We start from the raw sequence: 23,459 nt of genomic DNA, 5'->3' as shown, positions 1-23,459 counted from the left end.
CAGGAATTAATATTTTTTTTAAGACGTTCTGAGTTACGGAAATATTGACTATGTTAAGTATTTTTATATTTTGTCAGATATTTATGTTTCACTACTTCCATGCTCTTCACCTTCTTTTTTACTTCTCCCACACTTTCTCCTTCATCATCCTCAGCATCAGCATCTTTTTCATCCACTTCTTCTTCACCTTCTTCATCTTCTTCTTCTTCACCTTCTTCACCTTCTTCGTATTATTCTTTTTTTTTACATTCTTCATATTCTACTTCTTCTTCATCTTCTTCATATTCTTCTTCTTCATCATATTCTTATTTGTGACAGGCATTCCTGTAGTTGTTATCTATAAAAGTTTGGACATTACACCTTTCGTTCTGCCCGTCACAAAAGATTTACAACAGGATTTGTCCGCGTTCAGTTTGGCCTGCAGCAGCAGGTCTTTTCCAGGGGCACCATGAGGAGGAACGGACTCACCCCCATACACTGCTTAGGCATCTTCTGCTTATAATTTAGATATTATCTTTTGCTCTGATTTTTAGTCTTATGCTTAATGTTCTTCCGCTTTTTGTTCTGCTACTTCTTGTACTTCTGCTTCTTGGTTTTCTGTCTCTTGTTCTTCTGTATCTTGGTGGTTGTCTTCTCTTCTTTGTCCTCTTGGTCAACTTCTTCAGGGTCATCTTCTTGGTCTTCTTCAGGGTGGTCTTCAGGGTCGTCGTCTTCGGGGGTCCTCGTCTTCGGGGTCCTCGTCTTCTTCGGGGTCCTCGTCTTCTTCGGGGTCCTCGTCTTCTTCGGGTTGGTCTTCAGGGTCCTCGTCTTCGGGGTCCTCGTCTTCTTCGGGGTGGTCTTCAGGGTCCTCGTCTTCTTCGGGGTGGTCTTCAGGGTCCTCGTCTTCTTCGGGGTGGTCTTCAGGGTCGTCTTCTTCAGGGTCGTCTTCTTCGGGGTCCTCGTCTTCAGGGTCGTCGTCTTCGGGGTCCTCGTCTTCTTCGGGTTGGTCTTCAGGGTCCTCGTCTTCAGGGTCCTCGTCAGGGAGATCCAGAGTGATTACCAAGAACCATTTCAAAAAGCTTGAACTTGGAAATGTAGCAGAAGGTACAAGAAGGCTGAGGAACTACCGAGGACCAGCTGACGGTACTGGAACCCGGATGGGTAGCAGAAGGTACAAGAGCCAATGGAACTACCGAGGACCAGCTGACGGTACTGGAACTCGGTTACTAAGCAGGAGGTACCTGTGCCAGAAAGCACTACCAAGGACCAGCAGACATTGGTGGAACTTGGATACCGAGAAGGAGGCACCTAATCCAAAGGCACTGCCGAGAACCAGCTGACGGTACTTGAACCCGGATGGGTAGCAGAAGGTACAAGAGCCAATGGAACTACCGAGGACCAGCTGACGGTACTGGAACTCGGTTACTAAGCAGGAGGTACCTGTGCCAGAAAGCACTACCAAGGACCAGCAGACGTTGGTGGAACTTGGATACCGAGAAGGAGGCACCTAATCCAAAGGCACTGCTGAGAACCAGCTGACGGTACTGGAACCCGGATGGGTAGCAGAAGGTACAAGAGCCAATAGAACTACCGAGGACCAGCTGACGGTACTGGAACTCGGTTACTAAGCAGGAGGTACCTGTGCCAGAAAGCACTACCAAGGACCAGCAGACGTTGGTGGAACTTGGATACCGAGAAGGAGGCACCTAATCCAAAGGCACTGCCGAGAACCAGCTGACGGTACTGGAACCCGGATGGGTAGCAGAAGGTACCCATGTTAAAAAAAGTTTCAAGGCTGCGAGCCGGCAGCAGTTACCAAAACCCACAGTCCTACAGGGGGTGCTTGTCCTATTGGCACTATGGAACCAGCCTTCATTGCCAGATCCCGCAGCCCACATAGGAGTCACCTAAACTGCAGGCACCATAGAGTCGGCTAACCTGACCGCAACACGACAGGACAACGCATTGGAGGCAAAGTGACGTTGACACTACCCGGAAACAGCTGGCGTGCTGGAGCCAGGCTTGGCAGGAGGGAGTACCCGTGCCAAAGACACTGCCGAGAACCAGCTGACGGTACTGGAACCCGGATGGGTAGTAGAAGGTACAAGAGCAAATGGAGCTACCGAGGACCAGCTGACGGTACTGGAACCCGGATGGGTAGCAGAAGGTACAAGAGCCAACGGAACTACCGAGGACCAGCTGATGGTACTGGAACTCGGTTACTAAGCAGGAGGTACCTGTGCCAGAAAGCACTACCAAGGACCAGCAGACGTTGGTGGAACTTGGATGCCGAGAAGGAGGCACCTAATCCAAAGGCACTGCCGAGAACCAGCTGACGGTACTGGAACCCGGATGGGTAGCCGAAGGTACAAGAGCCAATGGAACTACCGAGGACCAGCTGACGGTACTGGAACTCGGTTACTAAGCAGGAGGTACCTGTGCCAGAAAGCACTACCAAGGACCAGCAGACGTTGGTGGAACTTGGATACCGAGAAGTAGGCACCTAATCCAAAGGCACTGCCGAGAACCAGCTGACGGTACTGGAACCCGGATGGGTAGCAGAAGATACAAGAGCCAATGGAACTACCGAGGACCAGCTGACGGTACTGGAACTCGGTTACTAAGCAGGAGGTACCTGTGCCAGAAAGCACTACCAAGGACCAGCAGACGTTGGTGGAACTTGGATACCGAGAAGGAGGCACCTAATCCAAAGGCACTGCCGAGAACCAGCTGACGGTACTGGAACCCGGATGGGTAGCAGAAGGTACCCATGTAAAAAAAAGTTTCAAGGCCACGAGCCGGCCGCAGTTACCAAAACCCACAGTCATACAGGGGGTGCTTGTCCTATTGGCACTATGGAACCAGCCTTCATTGCCAGATCCCGCAGCCCACATAGGAGTCACCTAAACTGCAGGCACCATAGAGTCGGCTAACCCGACCGCAACACGACAGGACAACGCATTGGAGGCAAAGTGACGTTGACACTACCCGGAAACAGCTGGCGTGCTGGAACCAGGCTGGGCAGGAGGGAGCACCCGTGCCAAAGACACTGCTGGGAAACAGCTGGCGGTGCTGGAACCCAGGGTAAATACTAAAAACAGAGTGGAGCCAGAGGCGTAATTGGAGCAACTTTAAAATCTGTAGTAGTGTGAATGTGGACAGAGCAGGAGAATTTGCCGGACACACTGCTGGGGATCAGCTGACGTTACTGAACCCCAATAACACGGCAGCAAGTGTTGACTGTGCAGACGGCACTTCCGAGCGCCAACTGGTGGTGTTGGAGCTCAGGGATAATACTGAAAACAGAGGAGCCAGAGGTGTAATTGAAGCAACTTTAAAATCTGTAGTAGTGAGAATGTGGACAGAGCAGGAGAAATTGCCGTCCGCACAGCAGGGGAACAGCTGACGTTACTGAACCCCAATAACACGGCAGCCAGTGTTGACTGTGCAGACGGAACTTCCGAGCGCCAACTGGCGGTGTTGGAGCTCAGGGATAATACTGAAAACAGAGGAGCCAGAGGTGTAATTGGAGCAACTTTAAAATCTGTAGTAGTGAGAATGTGGACAGAGCAGGAGAAATTGCCATCCGCACAGCAGGGGAACAGCTGACGTTACTGAACCCCAATAACACGGCAGCAAGTGTTGACTGTGCAGACGGCACTTCCGAGCGCCAACTGGCGGTGTTGGAGCTCAGGGATTACAGTTCAGGTGGTAGAAACATGAACACAACAGGAGACCTGGATACTGTTGCCAACCAATTATTTATTCTGGAAGAGGACTGGCAAATTCATGAGAGATCCAGGCCTTGTTCATTTTGAGAAAAGTAAGCCGGTCAACGTTATCGGAGGACGACGGTCTGTTAGTACACCACCTGCGGCACTAAAGACGCGTTCCGATAATACACTAGCAGCAGGGCAAGCTAGCACCTCCAATGCATACTGACTAAGCTCTGGCCATGTATCCAGCTTACAGACCCAAAACTTGAAGGGAGAAGAGCCGTCTGGGAGTACATTAAGAGGGCAAGACATGTAGTCTGTCACCATCTGACGGAAACATTGCCTCCTGCTGACTGGAGCCGTCTGTGATGGTGTAGACATTTGTGGCGGCGGGGACACAAAACTTTGCCACATTTCGGCCATACTGGTCTTGCCTTGTGCTGAGGCGCTGCTTCTGCTCCCTCTTTGTGCAGAGCTTCCTCCACTGCCTCGACGCACTGAGCTGCTTTGTAAAGCACTAGCAGCACTGCTCTCGGTTGGAATGGAGAACATGATGGAATGCACCAGTGCGTCTTGGTACTCCCGCATTTTACGCTCCCGGTTCAACGGTGTTATGAGGCTTTGTAAGTTGTCCTGGTAGCGAGGATCTACGAGGGTGGACACCCAATAATCAGCCGTGTTGAGAATGTGGGCGATGCGGCGGTCGGTTCTCAGGCACTGCAGCATGAAATCAACCATGTGCTGCAGACTGCCAACTGGCCAAGAAACGCTGTCCCCTGCTTGAGGCGTGATCTCTGCCTGCTCTGCATCACCCCACCCTCGCTCTAGATACTGACTACTAGAGCATTGTGTACCTCCCTCCTCTGGACAGATGTCTTCCTCATCTATTGACTCCTCCTCATCCTCCTCACAAAGTGTCCCCTGCCTAGGCCTTTGTGAGGAACCACGTTGCGCAGACTGTAGAGAAGTCATCATTTGCCATCATTTGTGACTCCTCATCCTCCACCTCTTCCAAAACCTCGTCCCTTAGTGCTTGCAGTGTTTTTTCAAGCAGGCAGATAAGGGGGATAGTCATGCTGACTAGTGCATCATCTGCACTCGCCATCCGCGTGGAATAATCGAAGGCACGCAAAACGTGGCAAATGTCCTTCATAGAGGCCCACTCAGTGGTGGTGAAGTGTGAACGGCACGCACTGCGACTTGTTTGCGCGTGCTGCAGCTGGTACTCCATTACTGCTGCCTGCTGCTCACACAACCTCTCCAACATATGTAACGTTGAATTCCACCTGGTGGGTAGGTCACATATGATGCGATGTTCCAGAAGACATAATCGGCGCTGCAGAGCTGCAATGCGTGATCTTGCGTTGCTGGAACGCCGCAAGTGAACGCACTCTATGCGGACCTTGTGAAGCAGTGCATCAAGATCCGGATAGTCCCTCAAAAAACTCTGCACGACCAAGTTGAGCACATGTGCCAGAAATGGGATGTGAGTGAGGTTGCCTAGGCCCAGAGCTGCCACCAGATTTCGGCCATTGTCACACACTACCATGCCTGGTTGGAGATTCGCTGGCACAAACCACACGTCGCTCTGCTGCTTGATGGCATTCCAGAGCTCCTGCGCTGTGTGCCTTCGATTCCCCAAATAAATTAATTTTAATACGGCCTGTTGACGTTTGGCCATGGCTGTGCTCATATCGGTCATCATAACAGGTAACCGTTCACCTGTCGATGTGGAGGTAGACCGTGACTGTTTCTGCAGCGCTGATTCAGAGGAACTGGAGTATGAGGAGGAGTCAATGTGTACAGACTGGATTCCTGCAATCCTTGGAGTTGGCAGAACACGTACAGCGCCACTCTCAAGATCTGTACCCGGCTCCACAACATTTACCCAATGGGCAGTGAGGGAAAGGTATCGTCCCTGTCCATGCTTACTGGTCCACGCATCGGTGGTCAGGTGGACCTTGCTACTGACGGCGTTTTGTAGCGCATGTTTAATTTTTCCCTCGACATGATGTTGCAGGGCAGGGACGGCTTGCCTGCTGAAATAAAAGCGGCTGGGCACGTTGTATTGTGGGACTGCCAATGCCATAAAGTTACGGAAGGTGTCAGTCTCCACCAGCCTGAATGATAGCATTTCAAGGGCCAGTAGTTTAGCAATGCCAGCATTCAGAGCCTGTGCTCGGGGGTGGTTTGCCGAGTATGGGCGCCTTTTCTCCCATGCCTGTGCTAACGATGGCTGTAGACTGGCCTGGGAGTGTGAGGATGACTGGGAAAGTGGTGCTGTGGGTGGAGTTACACTGTGTCTCTGTACAACAGTGCCAGAGATTCTTCCATGGCGATCCTGTGAGGAAGCCGAACCAGCTGTGTGTGAGCTGGAGGAAGAGGCTACAACACGAGCTGAAGAGGTGGTAGGTGGCGCTGTAGGTTGGCCTAGGTCTTCAGTGTGTTTTTGTAACTCCACCACGTGCTTGGTCCGCACATGTTTCCACATATTTGTGGTATTGAGGTTGCTGACACTTTTCCCTCTTTTCACCTTCTGATTACACAGCTTGCATTTGACAAAGCAAATGTCATCTGCAACTGTGTCAAAAAAGGACCAGGCACTGCAAGTCTTGGGAGCACCCGCTTTGGATTTTGGAAGAGCCATGCTCCTAATGGGTGCCGAAGTGGAGGCTACAGGCAACCAAGTCTGCCCCCTCCCTCTCCCTCCTTTTTGGGCTGTTCGGGGAATCTCTTCCTCAGAGCTGCTCCCACCACCTTCCTGTCCCTCACGCCATGATGGGTCAAAGACCTCATCATCTACACCACCCTCTTCAAACAACTGCTTCTCCTGGGTAGCCTCGACAGCACAGTACGCACCAGAAAGTGGCACCTGAGTCTCATCATCAGATGCGTACTGAGGTGTGCTGCTGACTATAGGCACTGGCCCACCCGCCTCTTCAGATTCAGAGAGACAAAACGGTTGCGCATCACTGCATACTACGTCTTTTTCAAATTCTCGAATTCTGCTTGGCTGGCCCCCTCTTTCCAAGCCAAGAGATTCAGAGAACAGAAGTAGAGATGGCTCCTGTCCAGGGCTCTCTGACTGCCTGGGCAATTTGGCAGGTGGTGAAGAGACAGATGGGTGCTCTTCAGTGCTCAGGACCTGAGAGGATCTGGAACTAATTGAAGTCGATACGTTAGCTGCCATCCATCCGACAACGGCTTCAATTTGGTCCTCCCGCAGCAGTGGGGTACGGCTAGCTCCTACAAAGCTGCGCATAAAGGACTGTTCCCTGGTAAAACTGGGGGATGCTGAGTCACTGGTGCCCGCAGCAGGCACAGAATCCCCACGTCCTCTCCCTGCAGGCACAGAATCCTCACGTCCTCTCCCTGCAGAAACTCCACGACCACATGCCTTACTCCCTGCCTTCTTCATCTTGGTAGACTGATAAAGATAGGCAGAAAAGTACTAAGGGCTTCGTGTGCTTATTCCTGAACAGCTGCTAACAGGTATAAGAAACACTAATTTTATAAAGTGTGGACTAGACTTTAATATGAGCTAATGTGGCCTACACAACTGTAAAGTGGAGTGTTTGGTGACCTTTATTTAGGTTTTTTTTGTCACAAAAAGACACTGGATGTGCCTAAAGATGTAATACCGGTAGTATCACAAACTTTTTGTAGCTATTACAATGTAGGAAGGTAACCTACAATGCAATAGATGAGGCTACAAAAAATAGGCTAATACTAATCTGGCTGGGGCTGCCCAATGCTGCAGAAAGGCTCCTCTAACTACTCCTATATAGTGTGTTTGGAACCAATTTAGCTGAATACGGATGGAACCACCACACTAATAGGAGATATCAGGAAAAATTATGAATTGGCAAAAAAGGACAATGTATGAGGCAGTGACACACACTGAGTGCACTACAACCAGATGTGGTTGAAGCACACACTACAGGGTGAGCTGCACTCACACACACAGACCTTGCAGACAGCGGTGAACAGCACAGAGAACTGTGCACTAGCGCTGCAAGGCACAGCGATTTATAAAGTAGCTTGGGTAAAGCAGAATAGACCAAATAGGTAGCTAAAACTGTCCCTCAGAACAACAGCGTCCTATCCCTAACTGAATTCACAGCAGAGGGAGCTCAAAATGGCGCCGGCGGCTTTTATAGTGCATCATGACATCATTTCAGCAGCCAATCACAGCCATGCCATTAGTTAAGATGCCTACATGCCTAACAGGATGTGCCCACACTTCTTAGGATCCTCATTGGCTGAATAAAATGAAACTGGCTCATTGCATTATGGGAACTTCCTATTCCGGTATACGATATTGCAAAAGTATCGGAATTAAGTATCGATACCGCAAATATCGTCCGATACCCAATATTTCAGTATCGGAATGCTCAACACTAATTATAAAGTGTTGTCAGAGCCTAGCAACCCCCTGTATGGTCCTTTTTGTAATCACTTTCCACTCTGGCCAAGAGATGATAATCCTGACCAGAGACCTCCATTATTAACTCCAAATTGTTTAATAGAGTATATAAAAATGGGTTCCTAAACTAGACAACCCCTTTTCCTGACAGCTCTTCAAGTAAACTACACATTAAAAGTACTTTGAAAGAAATACTACCATTAAGTTGGATATTAATGGGAACATCTTTTTAATGGGAACATGATATAAAGACAGGTCCTCCATACTATTAGCCTACAAGGCACAAAGAGACAATTGTGGTTAATTGTTCAATAGCACCTAACACCTTATATAGCATGCTGTCAGCCTCCTCACCAGACACATATGGCCATCAACATGAATCTGCCATTTATCCCATTTTGAGCTGTGTCACTCCATTGCAGATATATTCACATATGTTGCTTATGGAGAGCAGTATGTGAAATCTCTGCTTGTAGTTCAACTGGGTGTTTCTTCAGAGTCTTGTCTGGAGATATGAACTTTCACCCCAGATGCTGCCAATCACAGCTCTGCAGTGTCTGAGACTGCTAAATCAGTGATTGGCAGTGTCTGGGAGTAAGGAGTAAAAGTGCACGCCCCCAGAGAAAACTGAAGAAACACCTAGTTGAACTGGAAGAAGAGATTTCACATACTGCCCTTCAAAAAGGCCCAAATGTGAATATCTCTGCAATGAAGCAGTGTAGCACAAAACAGAAAAGCGCATCCGAGCCAGGGGTGCGCAGGGATTTTTACCAGTTGTTTAACTCAATTTTTTGAGGAAGTAACAGGTCTTCTTTAAGGGTAAAAACTAGCTGAAAAAAATTATAATAAATCTAAAGTGTGTAGTCATTTGTATTGCCTTACAGTCATGATATATGTCAAGATGCTGAAAGACAGCCCGTTCCTTGCATGTATGGATCTAGATACTGCAGAAAAAGAAACCATCGATCCAGTCTTCATGTGGATAGGACCTAATGGAATGAGCCTTATAAGTGAGTACATAATATTGACCAGCATGTTAAACTTAGCACATTATTGAATTAACATCTTTAACGGCCTCCCAGTGCAACCATTTTTAGTTTTCTCACTTTAGTCTTTTGTTTTAGTCTTTCATGAGCCATAACTTGTTTAATTTTCCTCCAATTTACTTATAAGAAAGTTTTTTTTTTTTTGCAAGACAAGCTGTAGTTATGAATTTCACCATTTAATTTACCATGCTTAAAAGAGGAAATATTCTGTGAGTTAAAATGGTGAAAAATCATGCAATTGTTACTCGGATTGCTTCAAAATGACAAGTTAACATTATTTTGCAGGTGAGTATGATTACCAAATTTACAGTTTTCTTATGTTTAAGGCCATAAACCCACATAACGTAAACACGTTTTTTCTGCTGTATTTTTTTGTGTAGAAAATCTGCTATGTTTAAGGCATCGTTTAGATGTCTGTTACACGTACGTGTGCTATCAGTGTTTTTCTCCAATCCATTATAGTCTATGGAGCTGTTCACATGTCCGGGCTTTTTTTTTTCACTGACCATATGTCTGTGCAAAAATCATGAAGACGTCCATTGTTTTCTGTCAGCACAGATGAAAAGTGCAAATACAAGTCTATGGGTCCTTGAAAAACACATACTGCACAGGGATGGCATCCGTGTACAATCCATGTGCTGTCTGTGTTTAAAATGGCAAAGGATAGGAGTTTGGTAATTTATCCATACGTGAAAAACACTGATGACACACTGACCAAATACTTATAAAACATTCATCCAAAATACTGATAAAACTGGTAACATTTTTTTTTTTGCGTACGTGAAAAACACTGACATCTGAATGAAGCCTTACGAAGTGTATGTGATTTCATACACTTTAACTCATGACCACTGTGCAATTAAAGAACTGTGCTTTTTTGGGTGTATTTTTTTCTATTGGCTTCTTTTGGTAGCCTGAAAAATGCATGTAAAAAAGCATAATTAAGTTTTGAAGTGCAGAATACCAATGTTTCTGTTCTAGAAATGCATACAAAATTATTCTGAAATAGACCACATTTACATCAGTCTTAAACCCTTTCCCTTAGCTACCAGTTTTGATGTTCCTGACCAGGCCCCATTTTCTAATCTGATGTGTTTCTTTATGTACTAATAAACTTTAGATCATTAAGTTTTGAAATTCTGAAAATATCAGAAATTTCCCCCAGATTTGAAAAATCATGCCACACAAAATAGATTATAACTAACATTTGCCATGTGTCTACATACCTCTATTTTTTAGGATGTCAGTTTGTAAGTTTAGAAGCAATTTCCATATCCTATTTTTTTAGGGCCCAATTCATTTTTGAAGTGATTTATATATTAGAAAAAACCCCAAAGTGACTCGATTTTAAAAATGACATCCCTCATTGTATTCAAAACCGCATTCAGGAAGCGTGTTAATCCCTTCAGGTGCTTCATAGGAATTAGAGTAAAGCAGAATGAAAAAATGAAAAATTCAGTCTTTACCTCTAAAATGTTTATTTAGCCCCAATTTTTTTAAAATTTCTCAAGGTGTAATATGAGAAAATGAGCCAGATAATTTGTTACTCATTTTCTCCTGAGTGATGCAATATCCCATTCACGGTCCTATCTGTAAGTCATACAGCGGGGTCAGAAGGGAAGGAATGCTATTTGATTCTTGGAGTACAAATTTGGGTGGAATAGATTATGCCATATTACAATTGCAGAGCCTAAGACTGGAGTCATACGGCCATCGATTCCCTCATTTGAGAGAAACGGCTGATTATACTAATGAGTTTGATCTGAGTGTCATCTGAGTGTGATCCAATTCTCTCGCATATCCCAATATGTAGTAGGTGTAAGGCTATGTGCACACTGTGCATTTTTTATGCGTTTTGGCTGCATTTTTTCTATGGGGAAATGCACCAAAACCGGTAGGTAATCCATGTGCCAGCTAATGCGATGACAATCCTCAAGTGCTGTGCACATGATCAGGAATTTTCCTGTCAGGATTGTCATTGTGTTTAAATTTGCTGCATGTCAATTCTTTGGGCGTTTCTGGAATGTTTTTCACCCATAGACTTGAATTGAGTCAAATCCACGGCAAATACGCAGGTATAATAATATTTGCGGATTTGCTGCGAATGTTTGCTGCGGATTTGACTGACTCAATTCAAGTCAATGAGTCAAAAACGGACAAAGAATTGCCTGTGGGAGAGTACTACTCTCATCATCGGATGGCCGCTTCAGCTTACAATAGCGAAAGCAGGTGTGGCTGAGGGGAGAAGTAGTCTCCTCAGCCGGCATTTGTGCACTGTGTTAAAAAAAAAGTACAAATAAATATATATTAAAATAAAAAACACTTTATTCTCACCTATCTGCCGTCACCCCGATGTCCCACGGTGATCGTGATTGCTCCCAGCAGTGTATAGCGCTGCGCTGCAGGACTGAGTTCACCGGAGTTCATCAGCTGAAGATCAGCTGACGAGCTCCGGTGCCCTCACTTATTGCATCGGTGCTGCGTCAGAATTTTCCCATGCAATTTTCCCAAGTGAGGTCATGGGAGCTCTTCAGCTGATGAACTTCTGTGAAATCAGTCCCAGCAACGCAGCAATGTACACTGGCAGGAGTGATTACACTCCTCTCAGTGTATACAGTGCTGTCTTCTACAACAGTCACATATGTGATTGCTGATGTGGCTGCTGTAGAAGTGACCCGGATCGTCATGGAACACTGTGGATTACGTCATCACGACGGACAGGTGAAGGATATTGTTGTTTTTGATTTTTGTTTTTTTTTACAGGAGACAAGGGCTTCAGGGAATGAGCATCAGGTGAGTATATGGTGTTTTTAATTTTTAAATAAAAGATTAAAACCGTGTGGAATTTTATTTAAAATAAAAGACTTTATTCTGGCCATGTTTTTATTTGAAAAACTTCAAAAACCTTACTACGGGGTTAGTAATGGGTGCATCTTATAGACGCCCTCCATTACTTACCTGGGCTTCAAGTCAGCTGTCAATATAAGGCTGACATGAACCCTAACCCTATTACCCCACTTGCCACCAGGGCAAGTGGGAAGAGTGGAGGATAAGTGCCAGATTTGCATCATCTTATGGATGCATCATTTCTGGGGCCGCTGAGAGCTGATATTATTAGCCTCGGAGGGGGCTAGTATCCATGGCCCCTTCACTGACTATTAATATCAGCTCACAGCTGTCTGTTTAGCCATTGCTGGTTAGATTTTCTAGGGGGACCCTACGTCATTTTTTGGGGGGGTCCTCCTGTAATATAGCCAGTAAAGGCTAAGCAAACAGCTGTTTGGGCTGTTCTAATAGCCATGGAACATTTTTGGCTAATGGCCCCTTCCCCGGCTACAAATATCGGCTCCCAGCAGTCGGCTTTCCCTCTACTGGTTGTGAAAATGGTGCGGGAGCCCACAACATTGTTTTTAATTTTAGGCTATGTGCCCACAATCTGGTTGTAGCAGTGTTTTGGACACATCATATTTTTGCTGCGTCCAAAACGCTGCGTTCTATTGAACACAGGTAAATCCGCATGTGTTCACTGAACCATGCGGATTTATCACATTCAATACAATTCAATACAATCTAGTGTTCAAATTTATGTTGCAAAGACTAGTGACTCCGCAAGAGAATTTTGCATGCTGCGGTCCTGAAAGACGCGCCGCATATCTGTATCCGCAGGTGATGTTAGCCTCAGATGCAAACATAGTGGACATGGGATTTCTAGAAATCCCATCCACTATGCTGTAACATCTGGCCGCTGCAGGTTTGATGCTGCATAAACATGTAGCTTCAAACCCACAGCGGTTCCTGATCGTGGGCATGTACCCAAACTCACCCGCAGCATGTAAATTTCTGTAGCGAAGACTGCGATTGAAATGTCATTACATGCGGTAGATCCGTATGAACTGACAATAAAAGTGCGGCACTAGAACACAATGTTTTGGACGCAGCTAAAATACGCTGCATCCAAAGCGCTGCTGGTTGCTGATCGTGGAGACATAGTGGCTAATCAAACAGTTGTGAGCTGTTATTAATAGCCAGGGAACATGCTTGCCTAATGGCACCTTCCTAGGCTAAAAATAGCAGCTCTCAGTTGCCCCAGAAATGACATGAATGGGAATGCCAATGGAATTAAGGTTTATGGTATTAGCTGACACCTAGCCCTTTGTTTAGTGATGAAGAGGTGTCAATCAGACACTCTCATTACTAAACCTAAGTAAAGAGTTAAATAAGCACACACACTGAGAATAAAACACCTTATTTGAAATACAACAGACACATTCTTTAATCATTTACATTAACCAATATACTCACCCCAGGTCTGAAAGTAATCCAAGGGATAAAGCGATGTCCCACTTTCTTTTTTCAAATATCTTTATTTAGCTCCAAAAAGCATTCATTACTGTACAAAAACGCATAAGAAAAGAATGAAAATATGGATCAAAAACGCATAAAAAATGCCTAAAAATCACGGCAAAATGCGTGTTTTTGCCTCAGCGTTTTTCCTGCCAAGAGATACAGAAACCTTGCAGAAATTTCTGCAATCAAAACCTGAACATGCACACATACGCTAATAATAATAATGTTAGAAATCTAGTATAGTTCTGATTCGCTATGTCGCTTATCCCATGAACAGGGCATTGCAGTAGCTTAGGTACCCATGATTATGACCACTAACATCTAACTAACTGTCACTATATAAGTGGTCGTAGCCATGGATACCTAAGCTACTGCAATGCTCTCTACACATGCGACATAGCGAATGAAGAACTATACTACATTTCTAATTTGAGGTATTTGCTAATAATATTATTATTACACCTACTACATATTGGGATAGGATCTTGGAGATGTAAATATCCCTTTAAACTAAATAGACCACTCCAGTTGTCAGACCCAGAGGGTTGCCGTGCCAACCTTCAGCAGACCACAATCAAGTTGTTGGAGAGCTAATGGGGTGAAAGAGTGAAACAATCACCAAGATGCCGCAGTCACTATTGACCAAAGCATCTTGGGGGTGAAACAGCCAGTGACATTGCTGGCACTGACACAGGCTATAAATACGGGAGCATAGCTGTAAGTTGATCCAAGAACTTTTATCCACCCGAACATTATGATGTACATGTATAGCATTTGGAGAAAGACCTTCTCAATCATGATGTACGTGTACATCAAATGTTAGAAAAAGGTTACAGGAACTGTCTCATCACAAACAACTTCTTTGAGATTTGAGCTATTTTTTTGCCAGGGCATTGCAGAGATTTGCGTCAAATGTGTACCAGTCCAATCTACTGATGGTCTGGTCATTTTGCTCAAGATTTTTCAGATAAATACTTTATGCTAAATAAATATAAAGAGGACCTGTCACATGCCATAAATCTGTTTTTTTTTTTTTTTTACTTGGGGTAAATATCACCGTTCTCCTGAATCTAGCATTTTTTCTTCCTGCTCCCCCTCTTTCCTTTATGTAAATGTATTCTTATTAGCCAATGGGGAGTGGTCCTCAACCCTTCTCTGTGAGAGTCTTTATGAAGATCACACTCTTGGGATAGCAAAACTAGATTTGCATTTAAGTCGCAAATAGGAAGATGGGGTGATAGCTAAAGGACGGACAGGCACAGGAACAAAAAAAAAAACAATGCCAATTTCAGGAGAGCAGCGGCATTCACATCAGTTGAAAATATTACATATTTATGTCTAGTGACAGGTATGATGTACTTAGAAGTTTATACATTTGTGTTAGGTAGGGGAGAATATAATGTAGGTCCTACACTACACTATAGGATAAGGTCTGGGTTCTGGAGCTAGCCTGAATCTGGTTAGATGTTATGGCCCCATGTAGATAATTATATTCGTCAATTTGCCGTGGTTATTGGACGTGTGAGAGCACTGGGCACCGAGCAAACAAAGGGCATCCTTCAAATGCGTATTTCCTGCTTGATCACACAGCAAGCCTATCATAATCCTTGGTATAGCCTTAGGGAGTTTCATTAGAGGAAAGCTGTTCGCTCCGGCACGTAAATTAACACAAACAGCAAGCTTTATACTTGACGATAAATTGCAAGCACATGCCAAGTGCTCCTCAGAGTGAACCGAAATCTGAAAAACTATTGAAATGTCCCCCATATACAGTGGTGGCCAAAAGTATTAGCACCCCTGCAATGCTGTCAGATAATACACAGTTTCTTCCTGAAAATGATTGCAATCACAAATTCTTTGGTATTATTATCTTCATTTAATTTGTCTTCAATGAAAAAACACAAAAAGAATTGTCCTAAAGCCAAACTGGATACAATTCCACCCCAAACCTAAAAAAGGGGGTGGACAAAAGTATTGGCACTGTTTGAAAAATCATGTGATGCTTCTCTAATTCGTGTAATTAACAGCACCTGTAACTTACCTATGGCACCTAACAGGTGTTGGCAATAACTAAATCACACTTGCAGCCAGTTAACATGGATTAAAGTTGACTCAACCTCTGTCCTCCCTCCTTGTGTGTACCACATTGAGCATGGAGAAAAGAAAGAAGACTAAAGAACTGTCTGAGGACTTGAGAAACCAAATTGTGAGGAAGCATGAGCAATCTCAAGGCTACAAGTCCATCTTCAAAGACCTGAATGTTCCTGTGTCTTCCGTGCGCAGTGTCATCAAGAAATTTAAAGCCCATGGCACAGTGGCTAACCTCCCTAGATGTGGACGGAAAAGAAAAATTGACGAGAGATTTCAACGCAAGATTGTGCGGATGGTGGATAAAGAACATCGACTAACATCCAAACAAGTTCAAGCTGCCCTGCAGTCCGAGGGTACCACAGTGTCAACCCGTACTATCCGTCGGCGTCTGAATGAAAAGGGACTGTGTGGTAGGATACCCAGGAAAACCCCACTTCTTACCCTGAGACATAAAAAAGCCAGGCTGGAGTTTGCCAAAACTTACCTGAGAAAGCCTAAAACGTTTTGGAGAAGAATGTTCTCTGGTCAGATGAGACAAAAGTAGAGTTTTTTTGGCAAAAAAGCATCAACATAGAGTGTACAGGAAAAAAAAGAGGCATTCAATGAAAAGAACACGGTCTCTACAGTCAAACATGGTGGAGGTTCCCTGATGTTTTGGGGTTGCTTTGCTGCCTCTGGCACTGGACTGCTTGTCCGTGTGCATGGCATTATGAAGTCTGAAGACTACCAACAAATTTTGCAGCATAATGTAGGGCCCAGTGTGAGAAAGCTAGGTCTCCCTCAGAGGTCTTGGGTCTTCCAGCAGGACAATGACCCAAAACACACTTCCAAAAGTACTATAAAATGGTTTGAGAGAAAGCACTGGAGACTTCTAAGGTGGCCAGCAATGAGTCCAGACCTGAATCCCATAGAACACCTGTGGAGAGATCTCAAAATGGCAGTTTGGAGAAGGCACCCTTCAAATATCAGGGACCTGGAGCAGTTTGCCAAAGAAGAATGGTCTACAATTCCAGCAGAGCATTGTAAGAAACCCATTGATGGTTACCGGAAGCGGTTGTTCGCAGTTATTTTGGCTAAAGGTTGTGCAACCAAGTATTAGGCTGAGGGTGCCAATACTTTTGTCTTGCCCATTTTTGGAGTTTTGTGTGAAATGATCAATGATTTGATTTTTGCTTCATTCTCTTTTGTGTTTTTTTCCTTGCAAGCAAATTAAATGAAGATAATAATACCAAAGAATTTGTGATTGCAATCATTTTCAGGAAGAAACGGAGTATTATCTGACAGAATTGCAGGGGTGCCAATACTTTTGGCCACCACTGTACTTAGTACCCTAATCCAGCCTAATCCAATATTCCTGAGCACCATTTACAGTGTGGCCTACAACCTCTAATGACATTACTTTAGCCCATAAATACCGGAGATTCATAATATTTTATGCCATATTCATTCCACAGGTCTTCACTCTGTCAAATAGATACCAATATGTAATCTATTAGCTATTTTGCACACTAGCAGAAATAAGCCTCTAGACCAGCAGGGCCGATACCGGCTAGTAAATTGTGGTTAACACCTTCTGACATGAAAGGACCTTCATAAGTAGGTTACTCGAGTACCCAAGTTGTTGGTGTCTGTGGGATTCATCTGAAATGCCACTTCACAGCTGTCAGCTAATATAACTTGCAGCTTTTGACTCCACAAGCATAAAGTGACCTTTCATGGCTGACTAGTCAAGACATATTGCAGATTGTGACTTTACTGGAACTGTTTGCATAGCCTCCTCTACATATCATGCATCAGTATATTCCAGCTGTCAGCGACAACTCATTTCCTGTTTTTGTTTCAGGGCACAGTAACATGAATCTAACCCAAACAGGAAAGCTCATGCTGAAGACTTTTGATACATCCATGTCTGGGTCGTACAGCTGCACACTGAGTTATAAGAGCGTCAACAGCGATATTACAAAGGAAAAGGAGACATTTATGTCCTATGAATTTGTTGTTCTTGGTAAGAATGAAAACTTGATTATGCTACAGAAGGAAACTTTCTTGGTCACACCTGTTATCAAGACTTGTCAAAAAATTTAGCTGATAATGGCAATTCAGTCCCTCTGGAATTATTATTATTATTTTTTATTATAGTGCCATTAATTCCATGGCGCTTTACATGTGAAAAGGGGTATACATAGCAAACAACAAGTACAATAATTTGAAAAAAAGAGTCACAGGAGGAGAGAGGACCCTGCCCACGAGGGCTCACAATCAACAAGATTTATGGTCGTCACATACCACAGCTCCTGCCAGGGGAGGAAACATAATTCACTTATGACAAGTGAGAATACAGACGACACAGCAGTCACTCGGATCTACTTCTTTCTGTGCGGTAACACATTTCCCTGCCTGGTTTATCACAGGAGCGAGTTTTTTTGCCGTGTCTCCATCTCTGTGAGCTTATCATAAATCAAACTGAGCGGCAGCTGAAGTTCCTACATCACTGACTTACTGTGTTGTCTGTACAGTCTCTTATGCTTCCTTCCCTGTTGAGGAGCTTTGTTTATAGATGGACAATGTTCCCGCTTGGTCGAACAAAACAAATAAGACAGCACATAGCAGGGACACATTTATAAGATTATCTCAGTACAGGAACATTTTTTAACACATCCAATTGTGGAACTTATTATTATTTCAAGATCTAATAATTAAAATGTACTTTGTTTGAGGAACAGCCCATGTGGTCATTGCTCTCACCGCCTCTCACAGTAGCATGAGGCAGTGTCTACAACCCGCAGTAGTTGATCAGGTAGTGCAGCTCATCCTGGATGGCACATCAATGCGAGCTGTGACAAGAAGGGTAGATGTGTCTTGTCAGCACAGTGTCCAGCGCATGGAGCAGATTCTGTACCAGGAGATAGGCCAGTAGACCAGGAGATGTGGAGGGGGCCATAGGAGGGCAACAACCCAGTATCAGGACCGCTACATCCTCCTTTGTGCAAGGAGGAGCAGTGTCAGAGCCCTGTAAAATGACATCCAACAGGTCACTACTAGCCATGTGTCTGCTCAAACTGTCAGAAACAGACTCCATGAGGGTGGTATGAGGGCCTGACATCCACAAGTGGGTGTTGAGATTACAGCCCAACACCTTGCAGGGCGATTGGCATTTGTCAGAGAACACCAACATTGGCAGATTCCACATTCTCGCCCTGTGCTCTTCATGGATGAGGGCAGGTTCACACTGAGTACATGTGACAGACATGACAGAGTCTGAAGACACCGTGGAGAACATTCTGCTGCCTGCCCGGGACTATGGGCGGGGTGAGCAGTGAATATTCATTTTCCTTAATAGTGGACACATGATCGCCCAGCCGCTGCAGGAAGCCAGCGGCTGCAGATAACATGTGTGCCCGCTATTGAAGAAATCCAACAGGCACTGCCCCCACGCCCGTAGTTCTGCCCACCTCTCTGCACCGGCTTCAGTTTAGAGAGGGGTTCGGGATTATGGGCGCGGGGAGCAGTTCATATTCACTTTAATTGCGAACACACGTGTTAGCCCCAGCGCCACTCCTGCTTCCTGTGACCCGCTTCTCCCCTCCGCCACCATAGCCACAGCCAGGTACATCCGGCCTATAAGCTGCACCCTCCACTTTCCTCCAGAATTTGGGGGGGGTAATGCATCTTATAGTCCATTGGAAGAATGCTCTCCGATTTTTTTATCAGATTGCACACTGACCCATGTTATTCATTGGGGCAATGCGGATGGCTGATTTTTTATCACTGACAGAGGCTAGGATCACAAGACCGTAGATTTTCTCATCTGAGAATCGGGTCGATTATTCTAATGACACTCTGATCGAGCTCTGATCCGAGTTTGATTCGAATTTCAGCATAGTGTGATCCAATTGCCTCGGATACGAGAATCTGAGCAGACTGTGAGGAGAAGAAGGAACACAAAATTTCTCCATCTTCTACATTCTGTGAGTCTTCAGAAATCGGATGTCATCTACAGTGCTGTTCACCATTATTGGCACCTCTTCATTTTTTTCATAGACTGTACAATATCTTCAGATATAAATGGAAATGTTCCAAGGTTATAGTCTCAGAATTTTTTAATTAGTGGTCCAAAGTAATACAACAATAAAACATTGTTTTTCAACTTCCATGTTGCAATTTCAAAGAAAAAACAGAATAAACAGCATGTGCAGCAATAAAGGCACCCATAATTAATACTTGGTTGCACACCCTTTGGCATTACTGACAGCCTCCAAACATTTCTTGTAGCATCTATAATCTTTTTGCACTTCTCAGCTGGAATTTTCTCCCACTCTTCCTTTGCAGTTTGTTCAAGCTCTTGAATGTTTGCAGGGTTCTTTTTCCCAATGGCAGATTTCAGCTCACTCCAAAGATTTTCAATGGGATTGAGACTCCGTCCATTTTTTCTTTTTCAACCATTACTGTGTACTTATGGATGTGTGCTTTCGGTCATTGTCTTACGGGAGGACCCATGATCTTCGGCTCAAACCAAGTTTTCTTACACTGGGTAGGACATTTTGCTCTAACATCTCTTGATAATTCTCTGATTTCATGATTCCTGTGATACGGTCAAGGCCTCCAATACTGGATGCAGCAAAGCAACTCCACTGCATTATGGATCCTCCACAATGCTTAACTGTTGATAAACAAACTGTTGCTTTGTATTGCCAAAAAGCTCTATTTTTGTTTCATCTGTCCACAGAACATTTTCCCAGTAGGATTGTGGTTTCTCAAAGTACTCTTTGGCAAAGATCAATCGTTCCTTTTTGTGTCTTTTGTTCAGCAATGGTTTCTTCCTTGGCCTTCGCCCATAAAGCTCTGCTTGGTTTATTGTGCGGCGTATGGTACTTGTTGAAACCTCGACCCCAGACTGTTCCAGATTGGCCTTCATGATTGATGTTTGACGTGGTGCTTTTTTGCACCATTCACACCAACCTTCGAAGACATCTCTTGTCAATTTTCCTCTTTTCCCCACGTCCAGGGAGGTTCTTGACGGTTCAATTCTTGGCAAACTTCTTAATAACTGCATGCTGTTGAAACTGGGATACCAAGGTCTTTGGAGGTGTCCATATAACCTTTGGAAGTCTTGTGTTTGTTAATAATAGCAGTTCTGATGTCCTCAGACAGCTCCTTTGTCTTCACCATTGTGACAAAGGAAAAGGGCATACCTTGTAGCTTTTTAAAACACTGAAGTAAGTCATCATTATTGTCACCTGTGACAATTAATCACAGGTGAATCTATTTTGTGATTTACCACAGGCGAGTCAAAATGTGTTTCCATACTAAATTAATGTAAAGGGTGCCAATACCAGTGGCACAGCAAGCTTTAGGTTTTTCTTTTTTTACCTCCCATTGTTTTTGGTTTTAAATTATTGTTTATCATTTGCCCTTTTATATTTTACACGAGTGCTCTTCATACTCTATATACAAAAAAAACAAAAAACAACTGTTTCTCAACCTCAGCACGAGCACGGTGAGAACTTTCCCATGGCGCTCGCACTGACATCATTGAAGTGAAAGGAGTTCATTGGCTCAGAACTCTGCTGACCTCTCTGATGGCACCGTGAGCTTGAGAACTTTCTCACGTGGTGACATCAGTGAGGTGAACAGCGTTCATTGGATATGAACCCCCCTCAACTTTATCATGTCACCTCGAGGCACTTAGCTGCGCAAGCACCCGCAGCTCAGTGTCTCTGCTGGATGGTAGTCTATATAGTCGCATCATGCAGCTATTCAGTCTGCCATCTAGATGTAGCAGTGCTAGAGTCATCTATGGACCAATGGATTATTATCTTCCCGTTGGGGACAGGTGAGTATTATGTTGCTTTATTATTTTATTTTGTTTACAGGTGACATGAGCTTCAATGGATTGGGCGTAAAGATGAGTATAAGGCTTTTTGATAAATGTAGATTCAATGAAGGAGTCTGTATCATTATTTCAAATGATTTCTAAAACTCAACATGGATAAAACAGAGTTCATCATCTTTCCACCCTCTCATTCATATCCCCCATCTGACCTATCCATCAACGTCAATGGCTGTTCACTCTCCCCAGTCCCACAAGCTCGCTGCCTTGGGGTAACCCTGGACTCTGATCTCTCCTTCAAACCACATATCCAAGCCCTTTCCACTTCCTGCCGACTCCAACTCAAAAACATCTCCCGGATCCGTGCATTCTTCAGCAAAGACTCTGCAAAAACACTAGTGCATGCCCTCATCATCTCCCGCCTTGACTACTGCAACCTCCTGCGCTGTGGCCTCCCTTCCAACACTCATGCGCCCCTCCAATCTATCCTAAACTCTGCGGCTCAACTAATCCACCTGTCCCCCCTCTATTCCCCGGCCTCTCCCCTCTGTCAATCCCTTCACTGGCTCCCCATTGCCCAGAGACTCCAGTTCAAAACCCTAACCATGGCAAACAAAGCCATCCACAACCTGTCTCCTCCATACATCTGTGACCTAGTCTCCCGGTACTTACCTGCACGCAACCTCCGATCCTCACAAGATCTCCTTCTCTACTCCCCTCTTATCTCCTCTTCCCACAATCGCATACAAGATTTCTCCTGTGCATCCCCCCTACTCTGGAACTCTCTACCTCAACACATCAGACTCTCGCCTACCATGGAAGCCTTCAAAAGAAACCTGAAGACCTACCTCTTCCGACAAGCCTACAACCTGCAGTAACCACCGCTCCACCACATTACTGCATGACATCCTCTACCCCCACCTACTGTATCCTCACCCATCCCTTGTAGACTGTGAGCCCTTGCGGGCCGGGTCCTCGCTCTTCCTGTACCAGTCACTGACTCGTTTTGTTAAGATTATGTAAATGATTTTGCTATGTATATCCCTATCACATGTAAAGCGCCATGGAATAAATGGCGCTATAATAATAATACAGGACTTTATTCTGGGTGTTTGTATTTTATTTAACAATTTGACTATGGGGTTAGTAATGGGGGCGTTTTATAGATGCCTCTGCATTACTAACCCCTGGGATTGATGTCTTTTTCCAATACAAAGCTGACATTAACCCCAACCCTGTTACCCCACTTGCCACCTCACCAAGGCAAGTGGGAAGAGCAGAGGCTAAGCGCCAGAATTGGCGCATCTTATGGATGCACTTTTTATGGGCGGCTGAGATCTGATGTTTTTAGTCTGGGAGGGAGCCAATATCCATGGCCCCTTCCTAGCCTATTAACATCAGCCCGCAGCTGTCTGCCCAGCCTTTGCTTGTTATTAATTATATATTTTAATAACCAATAAAGGCTAAGTATACAGTTGTGAGCTGATATTAATAGCCTGGGAAACAACATGGTTTATTACCCCCTTCCCAGGCTATAAACATCCAGCTGTCTGCTTTCCCTCTGCTGGTTATTATTAAAATTTAGGGGAGCCCCACACCATTTTTTTCAGAAAATAATTTATTTTGTACTAAAATACATGTACAGTAAGCTACACTGATTATATATCTCAATCAAATATTTATTATCTATCTATAGGTATCTATTTATATATATATATATATATATATATATATATATACACATATATACAGTACAGACCAAAAGTTTGGACACACCTTCTCATTTAAAGATTTTTCTGTATTTTCATGACTATGAAAATTGTACATTCACACTGAAGGCATCAAAACTATGAATTAACACATGTGGAATTATATACTTAAGAAAAAAGTGTGAAACAACTGAAAATATGTCTTATATTCTAGGTTCTTCAAAGTAGCCACCTTTTGCTTTGATGACTGCTTTGCACACTCTTGGCATTCTCTTGATGAGCTTCAAGAGGTAGTCACTGGAAATGGTCTTCACT

The 23,459-nt window shown here is 44.5% G+C and overlaps 1 protein-coding gene across 2 annotated transcripts in view; it reads left to right on the top strand.

Moving 5' to 3' along the window:
* Positions 1 to 23,459, top strand: part of ZPBP2 (zona pellucida binding protein 2) — a 160,627-nt gene that overhangs the window by 44,024 nt on the left and 93,144 nt on the right. For both annotated transcript variants that reach the window (XM_073681106.1, XM_073681105.1), the window contains exons 3-4: positions 9,006 to 9,131; positions 17,449 to 17,610. In XM_073681106.1, coding sequence (XP_073537207.1) covers positions 9,006 to 9,131; positions 17,449 to 17,610 — 288 coding nt within the window. The remainder of the gene's footprint in view (positions 1 to 9,005; positions 9,132 to 17,448; positions 17,611 to 23,459) is intronic.

The sequence above is a fragment of the Phyllobates terribilis genome, unplaced genomic scaffold (genome assembly GCF_046119375.1).
Source record: "Phyllobates terribilis strain yellow unplaced genomic scaffold, ASM4611937v1 Scaffold_5__5_contigs__length_657084704, whole genome shotgun sequence".
Lineage (NCBI taxonomy): Eukaryota > Metazoa > Chordata > Amphibia > Anura > Dendrobatidae > Phyllobates > Phyllobates terribilis.
This window is presented reverse-complemented; position numbering and strand designations above follow the sequence as displayed.